The sequence below is a fragment of the Dicentrarchus labrax genome, unplaced genomic scaffold (assembly GCF_905237075.1).
Source record: "Dicentrarchus labrax unplaced genomic scaffold, dlabrax2021, whole genome shotgun sequence".
Taxonomy (NCBI): domain Eukaryota; kingdom Metazoa; phylum Chordata; class Actinopteri; family Moronidae; genus Dicentrarchus; species Dicentrarchus labrax.
The window spans coordinates 27,312,964-27,337,622 of record NW_026136704.1 but is presented as its reverse complement, the minus strand read 5'-3'; the positions used below and the strand labels follow the sequence as shown (position 1 = coordinate 27,337,622).

Below are 24,659 nucleotides of genomic sequence, written 5' to 3'. Positions count from 1 at the left end.
TTGGTGAATCAGCATCATTATGGTTTTGTTGACTCAAGGGTCTGTAGTATCTATATCCTGTTGAGCCCAAACAGTCATGGGCGAGGCTTGGCTATTGTCTGCGCTTATTCTGTACTGTCGTGTTTCTAATTTGCCAAAGCAAAGAGACTACAAGGCTGTACTTGTTCCCTTGCACCAAATGTCTTTATGCTCTTCAGGGTGCCAGTAACCCTTATTCATATATACAGAAAGCGAGCATTCCCAGATCGATCTGCCTACATCTGATTAATATCAAAAGGATTTCAACAAAGCTTTAATTATATCTGAACCAGAATCTACAGATGGTCAACATTTTAAGGGAAATTAATTCTCCCATAGGTGTTCAACTGATTTACATAATAATCCTTCTCATTGTGTTCTGTATGTATTTGCATTTAACATATTTCTCCAGTCATTCAGATTTTTCCTTTGTCACCCATCTGTAGCTTTTCTCACTCCTACCCACAAAATGGCTCACACCAGTGAGTTCAACTCCACCTAGTGGTACATAATCAACACTTAACGTAGGAAACACCATCATCTCTCTGTCTGCACTGTTGTGGTCACAGCAAATTCAAAATAACACAACAGCCAAAGGGTCCAGATGTATGGTTTGTTAGTGTCTGAGAATACCAATGAGTGAACATGTTTTGTCTACTTTTGATATTGCAGAGGAAATAGACATCAAAAGGTGCAGGCGGGCTCACAATGGCGTGACCCCATGGAGACCCAGCTGCTCGGAGTCTAATATTTCCTGCTTCCCCGACAAGCCAAACAGAAGCTTCCAGACGGCTTCAATCTACTGGGAATGTTATCATTGGTAACCTGAACAGTACAGAGCAGATGTTCAAATCAAACGAGAGACAGAGCACGCACACACACACACACACACACACACACACCTCCATGTAAAAAATGTTTTATGACAAGTTGAACAATATTCAATTCAATTTTAGTGTTCTGTTTCTGAGCTTGAAACATACATTATAAAAATCTTTGCATGAGCTTAACTCGGTTTTTGTAAACATGTATAGAACCTGCTATAAAAAATTTTCATATTATTCATAACACATGGTCTTATATCAAGTGAAATGATTTTGGCATATGCAAACAGGGTTTTTAGTGAATGCAAACATTAACAATGACTGCCTCTGTAGGCTCAGGAGGAATGAGGCTTTAGTGTTCCGAAAACATTTTCTCAACTTCATCTATCCAGTCACATGGAGATTCTTCCTCAAAGTCTCTGTGAAGAGAGAACAAACAGTACAACACATGTAAACTTTGTTTTCATTTTAGAGGTCACATAAAATATACATTCGACATATATCCGACAGCAGGGCTCACTTTACACAGTAATAATGGATATGAATAGGTCTATTTTGCCAGGTGCTTTGATTTCTGTTGTTCCATTATTTGCTTTAAAGCCCACACTCTCTGCTTAGGAAGCTCAACACTTTTTTTATTATTATTCTTTTTTTAGAACATATTTTATTTTGGAAAAAAAAGAAAAGCAAAATTGACCTGTAAGTATCATATTTTTCCCATCTTATTATACATTTAGTCAAAACCAACACATTAGCCTTTAGCATCTTTACAATGCTGATGCTCTTTAAAATTCCACTAGCACATCTCAATAAAACCAGAAACCTACAGGTCTTTTCCTTTGTGTCCTCCTGATGTACTGTATGTCCAGTCAGATTGGATCAAGCATGCTCATCCTTAGTAATATCATATTAAATTACAGATATAAATTGAGGTTACTTACGTGTCCTCGTCGTCAGAGCGTGGCTGCAGTCGGTCCTCATCTACAACCACTTCCAGCTCAGGACCGTCTGTGTCGTCACCCTGGGAGAGGGGTCCCACCAGGGGGTCATCACCTGAAAACCGTGGCCACAATACCACAGAGGCCAATTTATATAATCCACGACACTGACATATTCCCATCAAGAATGAAATTCAGCACGAACATTATGTTAACTGTGCTCTAGAGAAAGGTTGCTTTATTAAAATAATGTGTATTTAGATATCAACAGACCTCCTCTGTTAATTAAAAAGGTGCTGGAGGCTCTGCTAAGCCTGGCCTTCTCCAACAGACTCAGAAGTCTCTCGGGAGGATCCTTGTCCCATCGTTTCCGCTGCCTGCTGTCCTCTGGCTCCTCTGACACCCCTGTAAAAGCAGGAGTACAGCTGATTCACTTGGACACTGTATCTCATTCTGCAAACTTAAATTTTGTACAAATGCGGAAGTGAAAATGCTGCTATTGGTATTACACATCTATGAGAATGACCTGTGAGGGTGTGGTTGGTAGATGCCATGCTGTCAGACGAGATGAGGGTGGCATTTGCCAACATCTTCATAACGCTGTCTGATGGCTCAGCGGCCCAGTGCTTTCGAGGACCCGGCTCTCTGCTTTCACCATGGGCTTCTGGTAACTCCACGCCTGAGGTAAAATGTTACTTAGGATTATATTTTTGTTATATTTCTTGTTTTCAAAAAGGTCCTGGCAAGAAATTAAACTTCTTTTCTTAAACACACGCAAACCCCTGAAAAGCAGGCAGAGAAAAAGCATAAAAAAATAATAATCAAAACAAGGTAAATGTAAAAGATTTTGGAAGCAATCTTCTACCCGGGGGATGAAGAGTTGCTCATGATCATAAAGATTTGTTTCAGTTCATTATAATGTTTGCTTTTAGTGCTACTTCCTACTTCCTTTACCTTTCTTTGTTTTGGGTTTGGCTGTGTTGAGTGGGTATAGCGGAGTCCTTTCAGAATTGTGCTTTACAGAGTTTGAAGGAATGGAATAAAACAATATAACACACATAAGGCAGTGTTGATGTCTTTACTGACAACAACATTTATGTTCCTACCAGTTTTCACAAAAATGTCAGTGATGTGGTTCTCCCAGAGTTGCAGTACTATATCCTTTTTTATGACTACACTGTTAACTTTGACTTTACCTTCAAATGTTGATGTTTTTATTAAACTTTTCTCTCCCAGAAGATTAGCCACCTCCTTTCCCTCTCCTCTGTTCCATCGACCCGTTCGCCTCCCCTGTTCCTCCGTCTCTATTGCCTGTAAAAGATTCAAAGCGGTGCAGTAAATCAAACGCATAACACCAACTCCTCAGCCATCTGAACTAACAGCAGCTTGTCAAAGGTCAGATTCCGCATAGGGTCACCACAGCTGGGGAAGTTGTGTAAGAGTTTAAATTCTCACTTCGACACTGTGTTGTGACAGTATGTCATTATGATGGATGGGCAGCCATAAAATCACCTCAGGTTCCACTGCTTGAGTGACTGTCACCAAGCAGGAAGCTGCAGGTGCTGACTGTGCTTTTTACCTGGGAGGGCAGATGTGTGCGCAGGAGTCTGGAAACCCGGTGAGAGGTCAGGATGGTGTGCAGGGACGGCCTGTCTTTTGGGTTTGTCTTAAACATCTGCTTGACCAAATACTGCAGCTCGTAGGGCAGGTGACTGGGCAGGGCAGGGTACGCACCCCGACACACCTTAAGAATCAGGCTCTTCCAGCTGGATGCCTGGAACTGCGCACAAGAATGAGGTGTGAAGAACACCAGGACAACAAACCGCGCGGCAACATCTGAGCCACAAAAAAATACACAGTGGATAATCTAACTCAGCTGAAGATACTGGGCCTCCAGCGTTCCACAACAATGCTTTGCAGCATCTCACTGTGCAGTAAGATAACACCAGGACTATCTGATACAATTATTCACTGACAATATTTGGAGAGAGGCCCAACAGTCAAACTCCTGGTACATGGAGAGTGGAGGGAGGGGACATACCGGGTGTCGCAGGGTACAGAGCTCGTAGAGAACGCAGCCCAGAGACCACACATCACTGCAGGACAAATACACAAAGGGACGGTTATTCATTCACACTAGACATTCGTCATGTCCTGGCACAGTCACGAAAACACAGGACTAGTTAACCCATGCATGAGTTACATAATCGCTGCTGAGTTGAGAAACACAGCAGAGCAGAGAACACAGACTGTTTTAAAAACTCTTATTGACACATCCGAGACTGTCTTATGAAAAGCTCACAGGCTATGTTGATGGAAAATCAAGCCTGGAAGGGAAACTCCAAGCAAACATGGACAAGATTATGGGATTTATTTGTAGTTAATTGAAGTCTATCTGTTGTCTGTTTGTTCAATTACAGTAAAGTCTTGGATATTAGAGTTTCCCTTTAAAGTACTAATTAGGGGATTACATTTACTGTATGCACACTGGTCTGGAGTAACAACCTGCTGTAATGCGAAATTTCCCTCATGAGCATTAATATTTAAATTTCTGTGTACATAAGATAAATCCATCCAAGGGTTTATTTATGCACATAACATTATGTGCACATTGTGTAAACATTTCAAACATCTTGCACAGAAGGTATGCTGTTCATGCTCTGTATGTTGTACCAGCAGTTGTGATTTGATACTGTATCGATGTAATGTGATGTTTTTATTGGATCTGGTGAGACCAAAGGGGATTTTCCGGCCTTGGCTTGACAGTGAAGTTGTATTCTATTTGCTTCTTCTATTCTATATCTTATAAACATACGTATAGTTAATACAAATATACTGACGTATAGTCTTCCCCAATGCACCAACCCAGGCCTGAACACCGTCTGTATATGTAAATGTTTTCATATATTAGCTTCTTTATGTTCTCCTATGTTGTTCTTCTCTGTTTGGGGAATACAGTCTTTGCTAAAGACAATTAATACTTCCTTTTGCAATAACCCAGTTTCCCCACATTGGTCTTCCATCATTAAGGTTTCATTTTATTTTGGTTTCATTTGCGGCATGTACAATGTACAAAAGGAACCAGTCGAAACAAACATGGTAACATACCTCTTATTATTGTATGGCTTGTTGTCCCAGATTTCTGGAGCCACATAATATGGTGTCCCAACGTATGTGTGAGCGTAGGCCTTTGAGCTGCAACAAAATTGCAAAAATTAGTCAAATGTAACAGCAGGAAATAAAGCACTGAACTTAAAAAAAGGCAAACTATAAAATTGCTTCCGTTCTTTTCATGTACCTATTCAGAATACACGCTGAGCCAAAGTCCCCGAGCTTGATTGTCCCATTATCTGTCAGGAAAATGTTCTGGGTAAGGAAATGAAAGAGAAGTGATGACTTAACATGAAGCCAAAACAAGAACAGCCAGCCACAGCAAAATGATGATATTATGCATTTGTGAGCGATAATGTTGCGATCTTATCTTGATCAGCAATTTCATCATTGTTCATTTCACAGCGCTCACACTGATGAGATTCTATCAACATGCATCCAACCAGTAAACTAAATGATCTACTTCTTGTTCTGATTCAGAGAACAAACATAAAAAAAATCTGATCTCCCCCACAAGTTCATAATGTCTGTTCCACGAATGACAATAAATGTAATTGTTATACTAACATAAAATGAAAACCTATTAACCTGTAATGTAATTATTAACTATAATGCCTAGAGACTACTGTACCTTGGACTTCAAATCTCTGTGCAAAACCCGTTTATCATGGATATGGTGTGCTGCGGCACACATTTGAGCAAACCACCTCAAGATCTAGAAAAGAAACAAGACTCCAGTGAAACAAAATTGAAAAAACGGTAACAAAACAGTAACAGCAACAGCAGAGTCAATTGAGAGAACAGTTGTAGGTAGTTGAGGCTTACCTCATCAACACAGAACTGAGTAGTTTTCTGCCGCCGGATCCTCTGGAGCAGGTCTCCTCCACTGCAGTACTCCATAACAATACACAGGAGGTCATCAGCTGAACAAACAAACAATCACAATGCCTATTCTGCAATCCAAACAATAATAATTGTATGTCACAAGAGCCCAAAAGGTCTTATAATACGTGTGTGAATACCTTCGAAGGCCTCCCTGAAGGCCACTATATTAGGATGTTTCATTCTGGACAGCAGGGCGGCTTCTCTCCTCGAATTCTCCAATTTGGACTGATTCTATAAAAATGCAAATACAAGCATGAATGCATTCATTATTATGCAAAACCAACAGCCTCCTCGTGTCTGCGTAGGCAACAACCTGGTAGGTTATCAGCGCAGAGCAAATAACATTTCCATATCCAACCTCCAGGCTATAACATAACAGTCTGAGTTCAAATATAGTGTGCAGCAGTGTAGCTCACAGAGTGGTGCAAATCCAACATATCTTTAATTCACTATTTTATGATTTTTATTTGACTAGAAATACTTGCTGCATTGGGAGGATCCAGTTCAGGTTACCTGTTCCACCACTCAGGTGAGCATGAAGCTACAGTAGGTACAGTACATCACCATCTTTGTTTGCAGATACCTTTGGCAGCTGGATTTCTTTGACCACATACTCCTTCTGGCTGCTTTTACACCGGACTAACAAAGCCCGACCGAAAGACCCTTCACCGATCACTTTGTGGAGGGAGTATCTCTCCATAGAGCTGCTCTGCAAACCACAAAGACACACCACAAAGGATGAAAACACAAATGGAGCTACAGAGTACTGGGCCGACGCATGCGCAAACTTTACAGCAATATTGTCTTATTTTAGTCTTTTAAGTGCTAACATTGAGGTGCAATAAAAGACTAAGGCACTAGATAAAAGTCTACCTGGACTCTGTTGCTGTTTTGTTTGGCCGCTACTTCCTTATTATTGTGTGACGTAGGTCGAGTCACAGGTAATGCGCAGCGTCACCGCTAGATGGCGGTAGATCATAATCTCTAAATTTTCCATAACGACTGTCTTTTCAATCCATTATGTTATATTAAACTTTAGGCTTTGTTCATAATGTTTTCTGCTTTTTTTTCTTTTATGCCTTTACCTCAGAGTCCAAAGTTATCTGCCTGCCGGTTTATGTAAAGGTGACAAAGGTATATTGATGGAAAAGTAACGGAGCAGTGACACCGGTCTGGAGAAGAGATGTTTCCTTTCATGTCTCTACAGACAGAAATGAGAAATAAGTTTCTAATTTCAATGTTTTGGCCACGTGATTTGTCAGAGATCCCACGTGACGACTTTCTAGAGCCCGGATAGCTCAGTCGGTAGAGCATCAGACTTTTAATCTGAGGGTCCAGGGTTCAAGTCCCTGTTCGGGCGATCGAAGTTTTAAAAACATAAAGTGTTGCGGACAGACTTTGTGCTAACATCCACTTTGCTTATAAAACAGCCCCCAACCCTGTCACCAGTACAGTTGATGGAGTAACACAAAGTGATCTCTGGCTGGAGCTGGAGCAAGAGACAGATCTGTGGTCAGGTACAAAAATCAATGTGTGCCATCGTAAGGTAAATACAGCAAATTACAGAAATTAAAGGACCATTCATCTATCTGTAGATATCACCATTCATCTATCTGTAGATATCACAGCTCCACATTTTGTAAAACATGCAGCTTTTTATAAATGACAGTGTGTGAATGTGGAGTTGTAGTTCGAACAAAAACACTGAGATCATGAGTCCTAATCCCCCACCAAAAGAAAATTTGCTCAGGCATCAAACGCACGTTCATAAATGTTCTTTTATTTTGTCTAAAATGTAGTGGCATCTAGTGGTGAAGTTGCAGATTGCAACCAACTGAATACCGGCCACCTTCCGAGAGTGTAGGAGAGACTACGGTGGCCCTGAAACCTGCGACAAACTCAAAAGATCCAGTATCTAGATCAAGTTTTTTGGCTTGTCCATCCCAGGCTACTGTAGGAAGATAGCAGTACAAGCATGTCGAACTCTGTAGAAGCTGAAGTTGTTGAATTTCTCCTACGGTGGATCAATAAAGCTACATCATATCTTATCTTAAGAGGACCCACTCCCTCTGTACATGTGAAAAACGGTCAAAGTTTTAGAAACCTCATCCAAAGTTCAACATGTGAAATCTGTGTTTAATTGCAGAACACAAATACCTCCTAAAATCATTAAAACCACCACATTCCCAGAAACAGTACAAACAACAAAGCCTGGATGTCCTCATAGTAACCATGGTGCTGTTTGAATGTGATCTATTCCTACACACAGAATATTAAATTCTAATATAATGAGATAATGATAATGTAATACTGACAGAAACAAAGCAGACCTGACATTCTCTGTGGAGGATTACACAATTTTAAGCAACTTCCAAGAGTCCTTTAATAGACTTTGATATGACACGGCAATGAATGTGGCCGCTAGATGGCGGTAGATCACAATCTCTAAATCCTACACACTCCATTTCCATAAACGTTATAATAATTTGCACAAGTAGTCTAGTGGTTTCATGTTGGCTATCCTGTCTTTAACAACTCATCATACAGTTTCCTCTTTATTTTAATCAATTTTCTAACGTAATGTCAACAATGTAGGTCTGTCATGTTCATGGTGTTGCTGTAATTCCTATGAGCAGTGACACAGGTCTGGAGATGAAACGTTTTCTTTCAAGCTTCTGCAGAAATAATTTAATTAATCAAAAGGTTAAGAATTTGTTTTTAATCCATGGATATCATGTGATTTATTTTGAGATCCCACGTGACCAGCCCTTAAGAGCCCGGATAGCTCAGTCGGTAGAGCATCAGACTTTTAATCTGAGGGTCCAGGGTTCAAGTCCCTGTTCGGGCGATCGAAGTTTTAAAAACTTAAAGCGTTGCTGATTTAAGTCAGATCACACTCCACTGCTCGCAAACATCCTTCTACTCTGCCGCAAGCAAAGTTAAGGCAGTAACAGAAAGTATTGGGTGGGTGGACCTAATACAAATCATTTGAGTCTGACACAACAATCAATGGCTTCCATTATAAGGTAAATAAAGCAGGTGAATTTTAAAGAAACTAAAGGATCATAACAGTTGTACTGACATCAGCTTTACATCACAGCTCAACATTTTGCAAACCATTCTGCTGTTAGGAATGACAATGTGTGAATGCAGAGCCATAGTCACGACACAAATACAGGGGTCATGACGCCTAGTCCCCCCCCCCACAGACAGATTGCTTAATTAATGTACAGCAGAATCCCTCTAACATCTTGTGCAGCATAAACCAAGCGCTTCATAGCCAAACAATTGCATAGCGGGTCCAAACTTGCCTCATTACCTCCTATTTTCTGCTCTCTGGCGGTGCTCTGGTTCCACCTATCAGCAAATAGCCTTCCACTGGGGGAAAATAAATACAATAATGAGGTAAATATTGGGCATGGTGCAACAGTTTGTCTACAGCTTCTGGATTATGCTGCACAAGCTGTTTGGGGGAAATGTGATGGACATTGTTTGCTTTTCTTGGAGCTGTAAAAAGATGTCTAGGTTAACTTAGTTTGGGAAGAAGCCTATTACAGACCTCAGTTGAGCTTCTCCTGACAAATGCATGATGACTATCAGTTTGGGTGAAAAATCTATACAAACTAAATCTACAAATACAACCTGAATACACTGAGAGTGAAGGCATGTTCTGGTATCTGAACAATGTCATGTTTTTAAAATAGCAGCTTGGCCTTTCTGGGATTTATAACAAGATGGTGTTTGTATAATCGGCTAAAGTTCAGTGGTGTCAGGATGTGAGTTTGAATCTGCTCTGCTGAGTTCATAAGTAAGGAACTATCACATGGCTTCTATCTAATCATGAATTACTGGTTATTAAAGATGACCACCAAAGGACCAAGCTGTGCAGGTGTGTGTTTGTGTGTGTGTGTGTGTGTGTGAGAGAGAGAGAGAGAGAGAGAGAGAGAGAGAGAGAGAGAGCAAGCTTTTTTCCACAAACTATTTGATCAGGCTGAAATGAAGATCGAGTTTCTACAAGAAGGGGCATTGCTGTTGGTACTTGTGGTGCAGAGAGAGCATTTAAATACAGAATCATAACATATGGTATCAGTCAGATGCTGTGACACTCTTCTAGTTTGCCTTGCTTCATAAATGACAGATGACTGACACGAAGCAGCTGTGGGGCAATAAAAATTCAAACTGAATGACATTAAGAACCCCTAGTGTATGGTTACTCAATCCAGGGGTCAGACTGGGCCAATAGACTTATTTATTGATGATATTTGTTTTTATGTCTGAATTAAGCCAGTTTTAATGATACCCTGAGTTGTTTATAATACATTCAGGACTTTATTTGTGATCCTCAAAGAGAATACAAAAGCACGCCTTGTTCACATTGCAACTCTTAAACTCCTGATGCCATGAGAACCTTGGGACCAAAAAACATGGCCAAGGGCCAAAAAAAGCCAGAGAAACTCTGCACGGATGACTTTCTGTGAAGTGAAAATGTTTGCAGAGAAAGTTGCCCATGTCATAAAATCTGTCATTTTTAAGCTTTCAATAAAATTTTTATGCTTGAGGTTAACGGTGAAATACATAAAACAGCTTGATGTCTTGAAGATCTAATTTCTAAGAGAAACTTACATTATATTAAAAGCCATCAAACAGTCCTTCGTGGGGACAGTTGGACGTCCATTGGCTGAGAGGATGAATACTGAAGAAATTCAAAAACCCATTAAAAAACTAGAGAAAGCCATTATCCTTAGTGGTTAAATATAAAAGATAATACGTATGTCTATGAGACGCTGTTGCAATATAGTGCTGCTTCAATGTCACACACATTTTATAAGACAAACAAAGACCAAGACCAAGACAAAGTGTTAAAACTGCCCTGTGAGACAACGAAATCTTGAAAATTAGAGTAAGAATTTGTGTTGTGTTACAAATGTGAAAGTCTGATTCCAAACTGGATCACTGCCCACATCCTAAAATTGTTCAGCGATTCAAATAGAATGAATAAATGAACTGAAACAAAACGGCAATTCAGTCTGATTATCAGGCTATTAAAGCTGGACATCAAAGAAACAAAACTATAATCTGTTGTGTCGTGTCAGTGGAGCTGCTTTGTGGGTGGTGAAGGTCACTTTGTGGTCCAATCCAAAGTTTATATAAACTTTAAGGCCCATTTGAGCGCCATATAACAGAGGTTTTATCACCGTTCTTAACCTCAGAGCATATGTTGATCCCCAGATAATTATCTTGGATACTGTCACCTTGTCCCTCTTTTTCAGTTCATTCTCTTCAGCGCTGTTTATCGGTTTACCCTTCATAGGCTTTGGAGATGGATCAGGCTGCCCCCCCTTTTTTTTTATTTTTTAGAGAGACACCAGCTACAGTTCGGGACCAGCGGGACCCTGTTTGATTTGGAATGTACAAACAAATAGGATGACATAACCATCCTGGATGTTAGCTTCCACTGCAGTTTCAGAGGGCTTTAGCAGCCAGATCTACAGGAAGTGGAAAAAGACCTATGATTATCAGTTACCTAATAATGTTTTAGTCAAACAGCTTGAATCCTTCCTGGAATGCACCAAAGTCTGGACCTGTGCAGGGTTGGATGTTGGATTGCTCTTCAGAAAAGGAAAGTCTCGGATTATTTGAGGGATGAGGTGAAACATAATCAGTACTGCTTCTCTAAAAAAAAAAAAAACAGAAATCAACATTTAAGGACATTTTTTGAAGGTGTGTTAAGACAAAACAGTCCTAACAAGATAATGTGAAACCCTGAATGAATGAATGAGTTAGTGGAGGATAAAAAAACAACATTTTGCATATTGAAGTGAGAAGTATCTTATCATATTCGGCCACTAGAAGCCAGAAGAATACAAAGACAAGTGGACAGACCTACAGCCTTGACATAAAAATGTAAGGGGCATCATTCCATTCTGGTCACATGATGATCGTAATTACAATGTTCTTTGAGCTCTTCCCTTACAGTTATTCCCTGTGCTAAAATACCATACGCTGGTACCTCATGTGCCACAGTTCCTTTACTACTTTCCTTTTTTCATGGGATTTTTTCCCCTAGGGGTACTATTCCAGTGCTCAGTGACTTGTGTGGTATTTTGGGACAGATACCACAGGATTGTAGAACATGCGATAATTTACCGCTGAAACTGTGGTACAATCCTGTGGTAGCTGTCCCAAAATACCACAAGAGTCTCTGAGAACCACAGAAATACCAGAGGAAGATGTCAAAGGAACACAAAAACTACCAGAATAAGTTACTTATAACAAACTAATAAGACTAATAAAAAACTTGGGGTACCGGTACCACAAAGCATAAGGTATTTTACAAATAATTTTTTGAAAAAGTGGAGTGATCTTCATCTGCAGTTAAACAAAGACTGTGACTTTATGATGGGCGGTCTCTAAAATATAAAATATCAGTGTCAGTTGGCTCAAACTACCTTTACAAAAACAGCAGTTTAAAGTTAGGTCTATAGTTACTGGGGATTAAGGGATCAAGGCTGGATTCTCAAATAGGAACTGAACCACTGTCTAGTGGCCAGAGAGCTGTTTATGACTGATAAGACGTTGGGATTAACTTTATCAAAGACCTCCTAGAGGAGCTCAGCTGGGGAGACCTTTTTGGGGACAGGCGATGCACTCCATATGAATAACACCTTTTTAAAACATGATCGTAAAATAGCTTTAAAACTATTTAAAGCAGAATTTAAACAACAACAGAATTGGGATCCACTGCTCACGGACGTTTGGGGAAGGATAAAAGAATCAGCATGTTTCTCCAGGAAGCCTTCTGTACTGCAGACGGTTGATAGCAGAGTTGATTACAGCAAACAGTACCTCAGTGTTGTGACAAGTTTTAGATAGGAGCTCAAAGAATGCTGCTCTTGCATCTTCTCTGCATATATCTCACATTACAGTTGGTCTTCCATAGGGTCGTGAAATAGTTGCGCTCTGTTGGTTGTCTGTTGTTTTTTTTGTTTTTTTTTAGGGTTTTATGTTCCCTGAATGAAGAGAAAGCTGCAATATTGTTGTTTTTTAACTTGAAATTGTGCAACAGAACTTCATTCAGGGACTGCATTCACCATTGAATGGAAACTGTGCCACCTCTGCAAGCTTAGAGAAGCTCACAATGATTTCTTTTCTTTGAGACTGTGCCCAGAGGTATGATTTCAGTTCTCTGGAAATTTGTGAGGCGGTACTTTTGGTCTTTAGGAACTATAAATTTGCTGTAGCCGGGTCTTACCCAGGCTTGAAAATAATGCTACTGCCTGAGTTTGAACTTTAACTGAAGTAGCTTGAAAGGTGATGCCAGCCTGCATCCTACAGTTTTTCAGTGATGCTAACTGCACACAAGGAATACATCTGTGGGAGGATTGTAAAGCTTTTTCACTCCTACGTCTCCTTTTCTCCCATCCCTCAGTACCACTCTTCTCTTACCAGGAAATAACCTGGAGGAGATGATGGAATTAAATGCTGGAAAGGAGGAGTAAGGGAACAAGGAGGCCATTTGGGATTTGGATGTTTGAATGTTATTGATGATACAGGTTTACTTAACTACTGATATCAGAGTAGGTAGGACAGATTTGCTTTAGAAAGCAAATAGAAAACAGCAACAGGCTTAAAACCTTATAAAACTAGAACAAAAACACAGATTCTATCCTGTTTGATTTCATGCCAATTTTAAATAAATAGATAAATAATAATAAATAGATATCAGTGAGGAGCTATCCACCCTGAATATTGTCTTCTTGTGCCTACAGCTAGATGATGTATGTGCTGAAGATCTGATTTTAAGGGGCCGGGCACTGAGAATGGACTTAACAGTGAAGTAGGAGACGTCTTGTATCCAGCAGGATACATTTAGAAATGGACCAGATTTGCATATTCATATATTCTGGAATTATTAATGAGGTAGATGTCTTTTAAAGAGTTTAAAAGCAAGGGTAGGTTACATCCCAACAGTAATCAATAAATCAAATGCTCTGAAAGAAAACAAAGGAAGAAAGGGGGGAGACCTGAAGGGAGGGGAAGGGATATTTTTAAAATGTAGCGGTCTCTCTCTTGTTACCTACCGTAGCTTTAATACATGTCTGGATGGAATCTTAAGATATTTCCTCATGTGTCTGATAAAATTGGGATTATCTATCACATTTTACTTCCAAGGCCCAGCATGCCCATCTTAAACCCACACAGGTGATTTTTTATCATTATATGCTTAATTGACCGCTCTCTGACACGCACATGCTCAGTAGGCGCCGATTCCACCTTTATCAGAAGCCATTTTTGACTTGTCAAAGTAGAAAAAGCATGGATGTAAATAATAAAATGAATGATGGTTGCGTAACATTTAGCTTCAGGGTCCGGGTATTGTGCATAGTGTCTTACATGTCGTGGTCTTACTGGGGCACTTGAATAGAACTGAACCGTTGTTACTGTTATTATTATCACTTGTGCTTTTCCTACCATGGCAAATCAAAACGTCTGCTCTGGAGCCCAGTTACCTCGTGTAATTCCTCACATGGCTCTGCCCACTTTGAACCTGAGCAGAGGCGTAATCAGCCAGAATTGGAAATACCTGTGTGGGTGGCCTTTAAAAAGTAAACAGTGGCACTAATATTATTGAGGAGAGGGGGTTTTTCTTCATCAAACATGCCCTTCCAGTATGGCGATGACCTACATTGAGTTCAAACAAACTGCTCATTTAGAAGCCCGGCTAACCGCAGCCTCTCTGTACCCCTGTTGGAGAACCAGTGAACCGAGCTGTAATCTGTATGAGCTCTGAGTAACAGCCTCTGATCCTCTTGGCTGATGCAGTTTGTCTGGCGTATGTTCTCATGAATTCCCTTCATTTCTGTGTCCATATAAACAAGATAATTGTCAGATCTTTAAAAGCAGACATATGGAGCTAATTGGAAGATCCTTTAAGACCAGTGGGGGCATGTAAAGCACAGTAGGAAACAAAGAAAGTAATATGTGGGTGGGAGTTTATTTTAAATCAATAAGACTGAGTGACTTCAAAGATTTGGCACTAAACTGCTCCGTACTCTGGGCGTTCTTTTCAAAATTGTTTGAATTCTATGTGATACACCTGTGTAACTGTTGTACTGCAGATACGTTAGTGCTTGAAGTTCTTTTTCATATTTTCTCCATTACAGTACAGCCTGCTGTGTATTTCACAATAAAATAACCGCTGCTGAGGGGTGACGAGGGTGACACTATTTCTAGAGGTTGTATATGATTGCAGTCATGGTTGACTATTTTGCTATCCTGCAGCAATATCAATTATGTAATATCTTTATGGAGATTGGTGTTATGGTAGCACAAAACCTTTTTTTAAGCAGAGTTGCTCTTAAGGGCAGTAATTATCTCGCTAGGGTACCGTCGGCGAAAAAAAATAATCAGAAATAATTAATTGATGTGGAAGTATCTAACGGGCTGCCAAGGTTGAACTCTCTAAAGGTGATTCACTGCTTTCTCACTCAAATAATCCCCACTCCAACAATATTAAACACACTGCACAGTTGAGGTGTTTTAAACTGCCGTCATAACATTGTGTTGCCTGTGACTTCAGTAGCATTCACTTAGTGGTATGACTGTGTTTTCTGTGATTTTGTGATTTCTTCCTCTCATGCTATTTCCCTTCCAGGATAAAGAAAATTAATTAGGAAATAAAAAAGAACGTTTTAATGTGGGCTATACTTTTCTGATTGTCACTAATCACATTATACTACGAGCTTATCCCTCTTATAATCCTGCTGGTCTTCCCAAATCATAAATGTTATGGCTATGAATGAAAAAAGGTCACCCTTGTCATTGTCAAATATACATTTTGTTATTTTGACGTTGGAGGTATTTCAAGTTTTGGCTTTTTTTTTTTTTTTGCATTTGTTTCTTCATGGGCTCCACTGAATAAAGTACCAGTGTAAAGGATTCAGTGGCATCTGGCGGTGAAGTTTCAGATTTTACAGAAAACACAATGATAATATAAGTGAATACTACTAAAGTTAAAGGCAACACAGTCATTTACAGAATACCATATGCAGAATGTGAAGGAGGAACTATGGTGGCAGTGAAACCCTATCTAGAGCCAGCCTTTGGTTTGTCCATTTTGGGCTATTGTAGAAAAATGGCAGTAACAAAGTTAAGGTAGGTAAGAAACGAAAACACAATTCTTATTTTCAGGTGATTATACACCAATGAAAACATACCTATGGATATTATATTCAATTTCTGCCAATAGATTTTCCGAAATGTTACACACTGGACCTTTAAAGTGATTTTTTTGTATCAAATGTTCAACCCCGATAGGTTTGAAAGGTGTTTTAGGAGGTCAGTTTATCCAAATTACAAAAATAATTCTTGGTATGTTTGGTGGTATTGAACCATGAACATAGTTCTGGCTTTATTTTTTACAGGTTTTAACATATCCGTCAGAGATTTCAGCCTCTAGCCCAAAACAATGGAGATTAGTATGAATCATTGTGTGGTTCTTACAGTATAAAAAAATCATACCTAAAAGTGCTCACAGTGAACAGCAGCCCCAGTCAGCTCAAATTCCCATCAGTTACAACAGTTGTAATATCCCTTTTATTCAGCAGCTGATGAAAGCAGCTGCACTTCCCAGTTACCACACATTTTACATGTTTTAAGACAATCAGCCGCCCACGAGTAACAAGACCTCAGATTGCATGGTACACCCTGTCAGTCTGAGGTAAGAGTACTGATATAAAGGAGGGAACGCTCCAACTTGACCCCAATGTGTCAGCCTTTGCTGATGAGGCATCTGGTTGACACTCTGTAACAATCGCTGGTGATATCAATCAGCACAGCAGATCAGAGAGAGAGAGCAGAATGCAGAGGGGCCATGCTAACATATTAAACAGAGCAAGTACTGAGAGAAAGATTTCTCATGTGAGGATGGGGGGGGGTTACCATTATCTGGGGGTTGCCGAGCATTGTGAGAAAATGGGCATGCTAATGAGGGCCAAATGCATGGAGAACAGCTGCATTGTAAATGAGCTGACTTTGTACACTTGGGTTTGGACGAATCTCTGAAGTGTTGTTTGTTAATCAAAGGAGGAAAAATGGAGAGGAACAAATGACTAAAAATAGTAAGTGAAAATCTAGGTGCAGCTCACGCCTCTGATGACACACATACGGCTGTGGTAATTGCTATGAAAAGGTTACCATTATTGTTATTCACACTATGAAGGCAGGTTGAGGAACTTTGAGATACCCCTTGACATTAAGCTGATGGATGCTATGTCCCAGGGTATGATTGCATCTCAGGCTTTGTCTGGAAGACTCAGAGGCTTTGAAGTTGAGCAACCTGATCAAACGGCAAATAATCTGACTAGAGGTCATGGGATTTAACTCATCAATAAGAGGGAAAAGTTAAATTCACAGCACTGCCCGTCCTTATCCTCTTTATCGATTGGGCAAAAAAAGGACTCCCACATGTAGTGAGGACTACCAAGATCAAGAGGTCATGGGAAAGGCTTTTTAGGAATGCCAGTGGAGGCCTGTTCAGTTTACCTCAGGGCGTATTATTCTTTCACTGAAATAACACGTTAAATCCAGAATTTCAATAAACATTTATTTACAAAAACAAAAAATAATGACAAAGAATAATTTGAAGAGTGAATACAAAACATGTGCTAATATGATAAAATACATTATCATACACAACGTATACCTTATGAATGTGTTAAATAAACTATGCTTTAGATTTTGGGAATCTGAAAAGTGAGTTGTGGAAGCAGGCAGCCAGTGTTGGATTGCTTTACGTATAGGGATTATTGCATTTCAGTTTGTGTTTAAGGCAAGGATGAGACATGAAGAGGAGACAGAAACACTTCACATAACAATGAAGCAATATTACTTTTCTCTTCATCACAGGGCGCACTATCACATAAACATCAATGAGGAGAAAGACAAAAAAAAGAAGAGAATACTCTTTTTGTTAAAGAAATAGTTATGTAACAATTTTACAAATAGGATTGGTCCATACATTTTTCATTTAAGAACAGCTTTTAAGAGAAGAACCAGTTTTCAAAGCCATGTGTGTGCTGCATAATGAAACAGTCCCTGCAGTTGTCAGATGAGTAGTGTCCCGTGATGTGCAGTGCACCATAATGACTTGGTGTCTTTGGTGCCTGATGTGCTGTACTGGTGTGAGTCCACAGAGTCAGAGTCCCCTCCCTTTCGTTGTACCACCTGAGGTCTCCGTCTGCCTGTCCCTGTCTCTCTGACGCTCTCTTCAGTACGGGTACTGCTTCTGCCTCTTGCCTGCGAAACAGGACAGCCAGGTGCACAGTAGCATGGCGGCCGCCGCCCCTGCCCCTGTGCAGTAATACGCCCAGCCGATCTGGCAGGAACCTGCAAAGGAAAACAGAGGATTCAGGATGATATCTTTTCTTTATTTTCTAAGTTAAAAAACTGTTTACTCCATCAACTGCAGGAGTATATAAAATATTCTCTCTCCTCTACCTTCAGTTGTGATCATAAGAACGTTCCCACTTGATTCCATGATTTTAAGGGTATGTTTGCAGAATTAAATAATCAATTTAATTTGGAAACTAGTGTGCTAAGAGCAATGTTTCTGGCCATAAAATAACATTGTTCTTCTAGTTGTATGTGTGCTGAATGTGCTGTATGAATGGAATGTAGTCAATATTGTGAAGGGGAGCCTACTGATAATATAACTGTTATGTCAGCTGCAGTTCATTTAGAATACATATGGTCATTTGAAATACACAACTGTGTGCACTGTATCCTAAGAAGACTATATTCTTGCCTTAGAGCCAACACTAACATGTTAGTATTTAGAGCAGAAAATGTTGCGAACTGCTTTACATTTTTGCTTAAGCCACGACATTTGCCTTCCTCTTGTGAAAAAGAGTTAGCATTGTTGAAACAAACGCACTGAACATAGTTTAACTTCATTTGCAAACAGACAGTCTGGTATGTGACAACAGCACTCTCACAGTACAGACTTTTGGAAAGCACACCAGTGACGAAAACTACTGAAACTGAGCCAAGACCCAAAAGCAAATACAAATTAAAACATTAAGTGTTTTCTTTAGCTGCATCTTCTATAATCCTCAGAGGACATTATTTGGATTATCAAACAAGAATATGACCTATATCTAACTCTAAATCTGGAAAATGTTACAATGACCATTAAGACTAATTAATCTCATTATAAGCATCACATTTTAGGGGAATATCTGATTGAATACAGTAACCTAATTACCAGCCTGGTGGGAGGAGGAGGAAGCGACTCATTAACAAATCATAGTCCTTTCTGTGTCACACTTAATGGAAATTAGCCTCTCCTCTTCTTACAATTTTGCTATAGTTTATCTATTAACACGGTGCGTGACTATATCCTTTTGAAAAACATGTCAAGTAAAAGCAATCACTTGGATTTTGCACACAACTTTTTCATCTTCAACATACATGCAATTAATGTGAACTGCAGCTACATTCAAAGTTATCTTTGAATTACTAAAGTACTGACTTCTCTCTTCATGATTAATGAATGAGTCTATGAAGGAGAGATTCAAAGTACTCGTTGTGGCGAACACATCATTTGTGTGAAATCCACTGTTCTCAAGGGAGAACATCACAGTCTTGTCGAGGGCGCTGCCGAGAATGAGGTGAAACTGAAATAACTATGGTGCCGTCATCTTCAGCAAGCAGATTTAATATGCCAGAGGCAGCGACCGGCACACTGATGCAAACACACTTGTTAACAATAATTTATACGTACTGTGCTTTCAAAGAGGAAATCACAAAATCAAAACTTATCCAACATAATTACTTCTGATGACATGGACTGAAATTTCTGTAATTAAGATGATGTGTCTAGGAATTTAAATCAGTTGGAGTTATATCTGTCTGAATTATACGGACATGGTTTAGATTTAAATGCTGCTGGAACAGTCACATCCATCTCCCACCATAGTGGCAGCAGAAATCTGTATGAATAACAAAACAAACAAATCTTTTTGTTTTTTAATGTCTATAGATTTACACAGTTTTTTTTTTGTCTTGATGGGGATGGTTTTGAAGGACGGTGATGTTGATTGGTGGCTCAGTGACTTTGTTCATCCATCTGTCCAGAGCAATATATATATATATATATATATATATATATAGATATATATATATATATATATACATATATATATATACATCTCTATTCATTGTGGAGTTGTTCCAGTGAGTTAACACCTCACTGATTCATGGCAAAAAAAATCCCTTGGCAGGAAATTGGCTGTGGGTATTCACTGTCTGCAGTGAGTGAATCCAATTTTTTTTTTGGTGGACCTTTCTCACAGCACCACCAACAGGTCGAAATTTAAAAAAATACCAAGATCAAATGGGCAGATTGCAACGACATTCACTGACAACCGTATCTTCTGCTTGTGCCATCCTCAGGTCAAAATGTCAACTTTGACCACAACGTATCTCATAATCCATCAGACTGACAAGAAATTTGAGGATGAACCAGGTAGATTTCAATGACCTCCATTACCTTTTCCTTACCACAACCCTTGGAATATTTTTTCTCATTTTTTAGACCCAGCACTGCTGGTAAGAAGAAGTAAAGAGGGCAGTATGTTGTCCATTTCATACAGTACCTTTGTATTATGAGATGTAATGAAAATTGGACCCTACAGGAGACACCAGTGGGACTTAACTTGATGTTCTGTAACAAGCCACATCTTTTCGCTTAGCAGTTAATAGATATTATAGCAATCCACTTCAGTTAACACATAAAGCTCTGCATAGCTTGATGTGTGAGGAAACAGGTAGACAAAATAACCTCCTTCCCCAAAATTAAAAGTGGCAGAAACTCTGGCATTGATGTAAATTGAAAGAGAGAGCAAATCTAAGTGTAACCGGTATCACTTGATCACATGAGTTATGGGCTCAACAGCTTTATCGGAAATTTACCTTTGACATTTAATTAAAATATTACAATCACAAATTTCTCCCTGTACATTAAGTAAAAAAATAAAATGCTATTTGATTAGCATCAAATAAAGGAGCAGCTGCAGTATGAATAGCTCTTCCACCTGCCTGGAGTCTGATACAGTAGCATATTACTGGCTGTGAGATAGTCCTGAGAATGCCAGCTGAATACAGAGCACATATCGGGTTCCTGCTTATTCTCAGCACATATTTATAGCTATAAAACACTACAGAAATCGACAGCTACTGGAGATTCTGTTGACTTTTTATCATACATTTTAAATACCAAGAGATCTTGTCTCTTTGGAATATGACATTAACAGAGGGTTGTGTCTGCCTGGTTTCTAAAAAAAGGCAGAATGTCAAGGGCCAGATATAAAAGTCTGTTCTTAGTTTCTAACTTTTTTATAGATTCATCTGTTCTGGGACCAGAACATTCAGCGAACACAAGACGCATTTATACGGTCAAGGTTGAAGCATTAGTGTGTAATTTAGCCTCCGGGTGCGTGCTGTTGGTGTGTGTGCATACTGCATCTGCCTGGTAGACATCTTACCTAGTTGAAACTGGTTTGAGCTGTTGTTGCAGGTCTGTTGTACTTCCTCACTGTCCCATCCTAATGGATAAAGTGCACAGCCAGATCCTATGAGCAGACCTGAGAATAAGAGAAAGAAGAGTTCGTCAGGGATGAAGGAACAACTTGAACTGATCACTGGGGGTCAAAAAATATCACAAAACATGGCTGCAGGCTGACAAGACACTGTTTGTGAGGTGGGGGAACTGCAGTAAGGACAAACTCTCACCATCAAAGTGTTCGCTCAGTTCCTCGAGGAAGGTCTGCATTGTTTTTGTGAGACCTTGCCTCTGTGGGTTTTCATAATTTAAACATCTTTCCATTAATGAGGAAGAAAAATGCAAAGCGGTGTGTTGTTTTTTTTATTTGTTGCATTCAAATATCTTGCAAGGCGTGAATTTAAACTCAGGTTTTTGCTCAGATTCCCTCTCATTCTTTGGTTTATGTTCTAATTAAAAACAATGAGCTGCTGCTTTCCAATTGAGAGTGTTTTTTTTTTTTCACCTTATCAACCGTTTCCAGCAGATACGGACGAGGAGGCAGCTCTGACCTGTTCCAGCAGTTTTACCTCTCAACAAGCCTCACATCCCTTTGTAAAAATGACACGGATTGTGATTTTAACACTTCATCACGTTTTCACTGCAACAAAACAAAGCTCTCCTCTGCCAGCAGCTCATAAAACCGCTGCAAATGAACAACGAAACATATGCAAATAGCTTGGCAATTTCTCACAGAGGCAACAGCGGAAAAAAACAAGCATTTTTTGGTACGTAATAATTACTGTAAAAGTCTGGAAAATCCTTGAGGGACTGCTTTATGTCAGTGATTAAAGAGACTTATGACTGTGCTTAAAGCTGCACACAGAGACAAGAGTTAAATCTAGTCAAGGCCATTACATTAAGGATTAATATCCTCAATATTAGCCTGCAACCAGGTCTTGACAAGTTATTCCCCGGATGCCAAGGCCTGTCTCTTGAAATTACCCTGTGGGGGTCCCTGGTAGGTGGCTCTGCCATCACATTAGCTTAATCCCCTCCGATGTGTCTGCCCTGCTATCAGTTTTTTGGATGAGAGGATGGCAGCAGGGGAAGAGAAGGCAAGAAAGCTCTGCCTTCCAACCTGATTACCGCTGCCATCCAGGACTGTCTTACTACATCTAGGCCAGATAACAAGCAGGAATTAATCCACATGCTAATGCGGATGGGCTGGACAAACCGGCTAACAATCAGAGGTGGAGTAAGAAAAGTGAAAAAGACATCTGTGTCTTCCCAGGGACGGTGAAAGTCATCGGCTCGGTTATGGGAGAAAATAGACTTGGTTGATTATGGCACCTGTGGTAGAAAATCAATTGAGTGAAACTCTGGCATGTTGATGAGAATGAAGGAATATAAAATGGCTCTAACCAAGTCTGTCATTACAGCTCAGGATCAGAAGGGATCCGGGGATTGTCATACGTAACAACTCAGCCGTTTCTTCTTCACACCCTTAAGAGAACTTCAGACGAATTTCTGCTTCAGACCTAAAATTCCTACCTTTAGCTGAACAGTACAGCAAAAGCAACGTGGGAGCTAGTCCCTGTACAAGCAGCCACTGTGGACCTCTGATGAACATAAAAACCCACTATTCTACAAGGTACAAAAATGAATTTAGGAACAAGCGAACACGTATACAGTCATTAAAATATTGCCAGTTATATAATGTTATCAGAAGTGTTTTGATTAAAATTTGTAACAGTAAAGACCGTAAAGCATGTGAGCATGATAATGTATTCATGATTAATATTTAACAAAATCAAAAATTCTCTTTCAAGTGTTGTGTAATGCAGAGCGATACAGCAGCATGTAATCAAATTGAATTTCCTTGCAGCACAAGGGAGGACATTTTTTTTTTTACACAGGGCAAAATGTAGCTTTGTCTCCCAAACACATTGTTATTCTACCCTGCAAATGGTAATATTTACATTTGAAAAAAATCCAGATTTATGGGGATTCTCAGTCATTCCTTGATTAACACATTTGTTAAAATGATCAAAACCATAAAGAGCTGCTGCTCTGTGGCAGGCACCTCAGAGAGAAGAAGGGGGAAAGAAAGATTTCAGTGCATAGTTTCCACATCAGGTCAGATGATGATGATGGCATGGAATGAACAAAAAAAAAAAGAAAAGACTACAGACAGACGGAAAATGATTGCCACAACACGAGACAAGAGCTCAGTTCCATTGTGTAATCACAAAAAAATCAAAGTTTTCTGGGTGAACTGTCAGGGCTTTCTGTTGTTTTTGGGGATAAACTCACTCAGCCTGCAACACTGCAGTGGGTGAAATCAATGTGGGCACTCACATGTTACCATGACACTATTAAGACAGATACCCCAAAACACAAATCACAGTGGGAGCAGATGAACAGAAATATAAACACATCACTAAGGTGTAATTCAATTCTGAAGCATATGTGGCACAACCTTCTTCTCTTGGCTTTTATTTATTTGATTTATTTATTTTTTCCCACTATAGTTAATTCCATCAAATCCCATCCTCCACACTCACTATGTGGGTTATTGAGAACTAGAGGTAGGGAGGCTGGTGACTGGGATGTGGGAGAAAGATTACAAAGAATAAAAAATGTTCTTTCACATATGTTTATGAGGCAAGCTGCTCGATAGAAGCATGGATTTGTGAGAGGCAACAACCTCAGGCTCTGATTCTCCATGCCTGCTGCTGTGGACCGATACTTCCTGTCCTTCTTATTTCCTAAGCTGTCACCGATGTGCCCCGATCTGCACAAACAGACATTTGGGGATTTGTGTCATTTAGCACTGTTTCTCAACCTTTTTGTCTCGTGACCTCTCAAACTGAGACAATTACTTCTTGTGACCTCCCATCAAAGACCGCATATGAAGACACTTTGTATTATGTAATGTGTTTTTTTGACCTAAATATGGCGTCCTGACCTCCAGCTTGAGAAACCACTGAGCTAGTGGATACGCTACAAGCACCAAACCACATGCTAGACTTCATAAGATAAAACTTAATGATCCCCTTGGGAAAAACTGGTTTGCTGTAGCAGAAAATAGAGAACTAGAAATAAAAAGCATTTCACTGGATGCAAACAAGGTGATGCATTTAGACTTTTGAAATGTTCGTGTCCATTGTGCCACAAAATAAAAAATCTTCAAATCTAACTGATATGGTTGTAGTGCCAAATTGGTGACAACGATCCATAAGTTTAGCGGCAAAGCTATCCAACTGGCTTGAGTTTGTTCTTTTCCGGCACAAATGCTAACCTGAAGCAGATGACTGTTCGTGGCGGGGGGTTGCAGTG

At 39.7% G+C, this 24,659-nt stretch overlaps 2 protein-coding genes and 2 non-coding genes across 6 annotated transcripts in view; 2 read left to right on the top strand and 2 right to left on the bottom strand.

The window, feature by feature from the left end:
• Positions 1-921: 921 nt before the first annotated feature.
• Positions 922-6,978, bottom strand: nek3 (NIMA related kinase 3). Of its 3 annotated transcripts, none has more exons than XM_051398838.1 (14): positions 6,862-6,978; positions 6,360-6,485; positions 5,914-6,007; positions 5,717-5,814; positions 5,523-5,606; positions 5,079-5,146; positions 4,889-4,975; positions 3,822-3,876; positions 3,360-3,560; positions 2,977-3,091; positions 2,307-2,459; positions 2,054-2,185; positions 1,784-1,895; positions 922-1,261 (listed from the first exon to the last, which is right to left on the bottom strand). In XM_051398838.1, the coding sequence occupies exons 2-14, from the start codon at positions 6,474-6,476 to the stop codon at positions 1,195-1,197; spliced, it is 1,383 nt and encodes a 460-aa protein (XP_051254798.1). In that variant the 5' UTR covers positions 6,477-6,485; positions 6,862-6,978; the 3' UTR covers positions 922-1,194. The 3 variants fall into 3 exon arrangements, with proteins under 3 accessions (XP_051254798.1, XP_051254797.1, XP_051254799.1); XM_051398837.1 differs by lacking the exon at positions 6,862-6,978 and adding an exon at positions 6,650-6,753; XM_051398839.1 differs by lacking the exon at positions 6,862-6,978 and having other exon boundaries at positions 6,290-6,414.
• An 85-nt stretch (positions 6,979-7,063) lies between these two features.
• On the top strand, positions 7,064-7,136 carry trnak-uuu (transfer RNA lysine (anticodon UUU)). The gene has a single exon. It is a non-coding gene; the product is annotated as a tRNA-Lys (tRNA).
• A 1,415-nt stretch (positions 7,137-8,551) lies between these two features.
• On the top strand, positions 8,552-8,624 carry trnak-uuu (transfer RNA lysine (anticodon UUU)). Its single transcript has one exon. It is a non-coding gene; the product is annotated as a tRNA-Lys (tRNA).
• An 8,738-nt stretch (positions 8,625-17,362) lies between these two features.
• LOC127362586 (LHFPL tetraspan subfamily member 6 protein) overlaps positions 17,363-24,659 on the bottom strand; it is a 40,862-nt gene continuing 33,565 nt past the window's right edge. The window contains exons 3-4 of the mRNA XM_051398433.1: positions 21,322-21,420; positions 17,363-18,163 (exon numbers count right to left, since the gene is read on the bottom strand). Coding sequence (XP_051254393.1) covers positions 18,045-18,163; positions 21,322-21,420 — 218 coding nt within the window. The 3' untranslated portion in view covers positions 17,363-18,044. The remainder of the gene's footprint in view (positions 18,164-21,321; positions 21,421-24,659) is intronic.

What these genes read in the sequence shown, in the direction of transcription:
- nek3 (XM_051398838.1), bottom strand. Translation starts at nt 6,476, where the DNA reads ATGGAGAGATACTCCCTCCACAAAGTGATCGGTGAAGGGTCTTTCGGT. An exon ending in AAGAAATCCAGCTGCCAAAG is followed by an intron (nt 6,008 to 6,359) that starts GTATCTGCAAAC and finishes GCATTTTTATAG; the next exon opens with AATCAGTCCAAATTGGAGAA. An exon ending in TCTGTACCCTGCGACACCCG is followed by an intron (nt 3,561 to 3,821) that starts GTATGTCCCCTC and finishes TCTTGTGCGCAG; the next exon opens with TTCCAGGCATCCAGCTGGAA.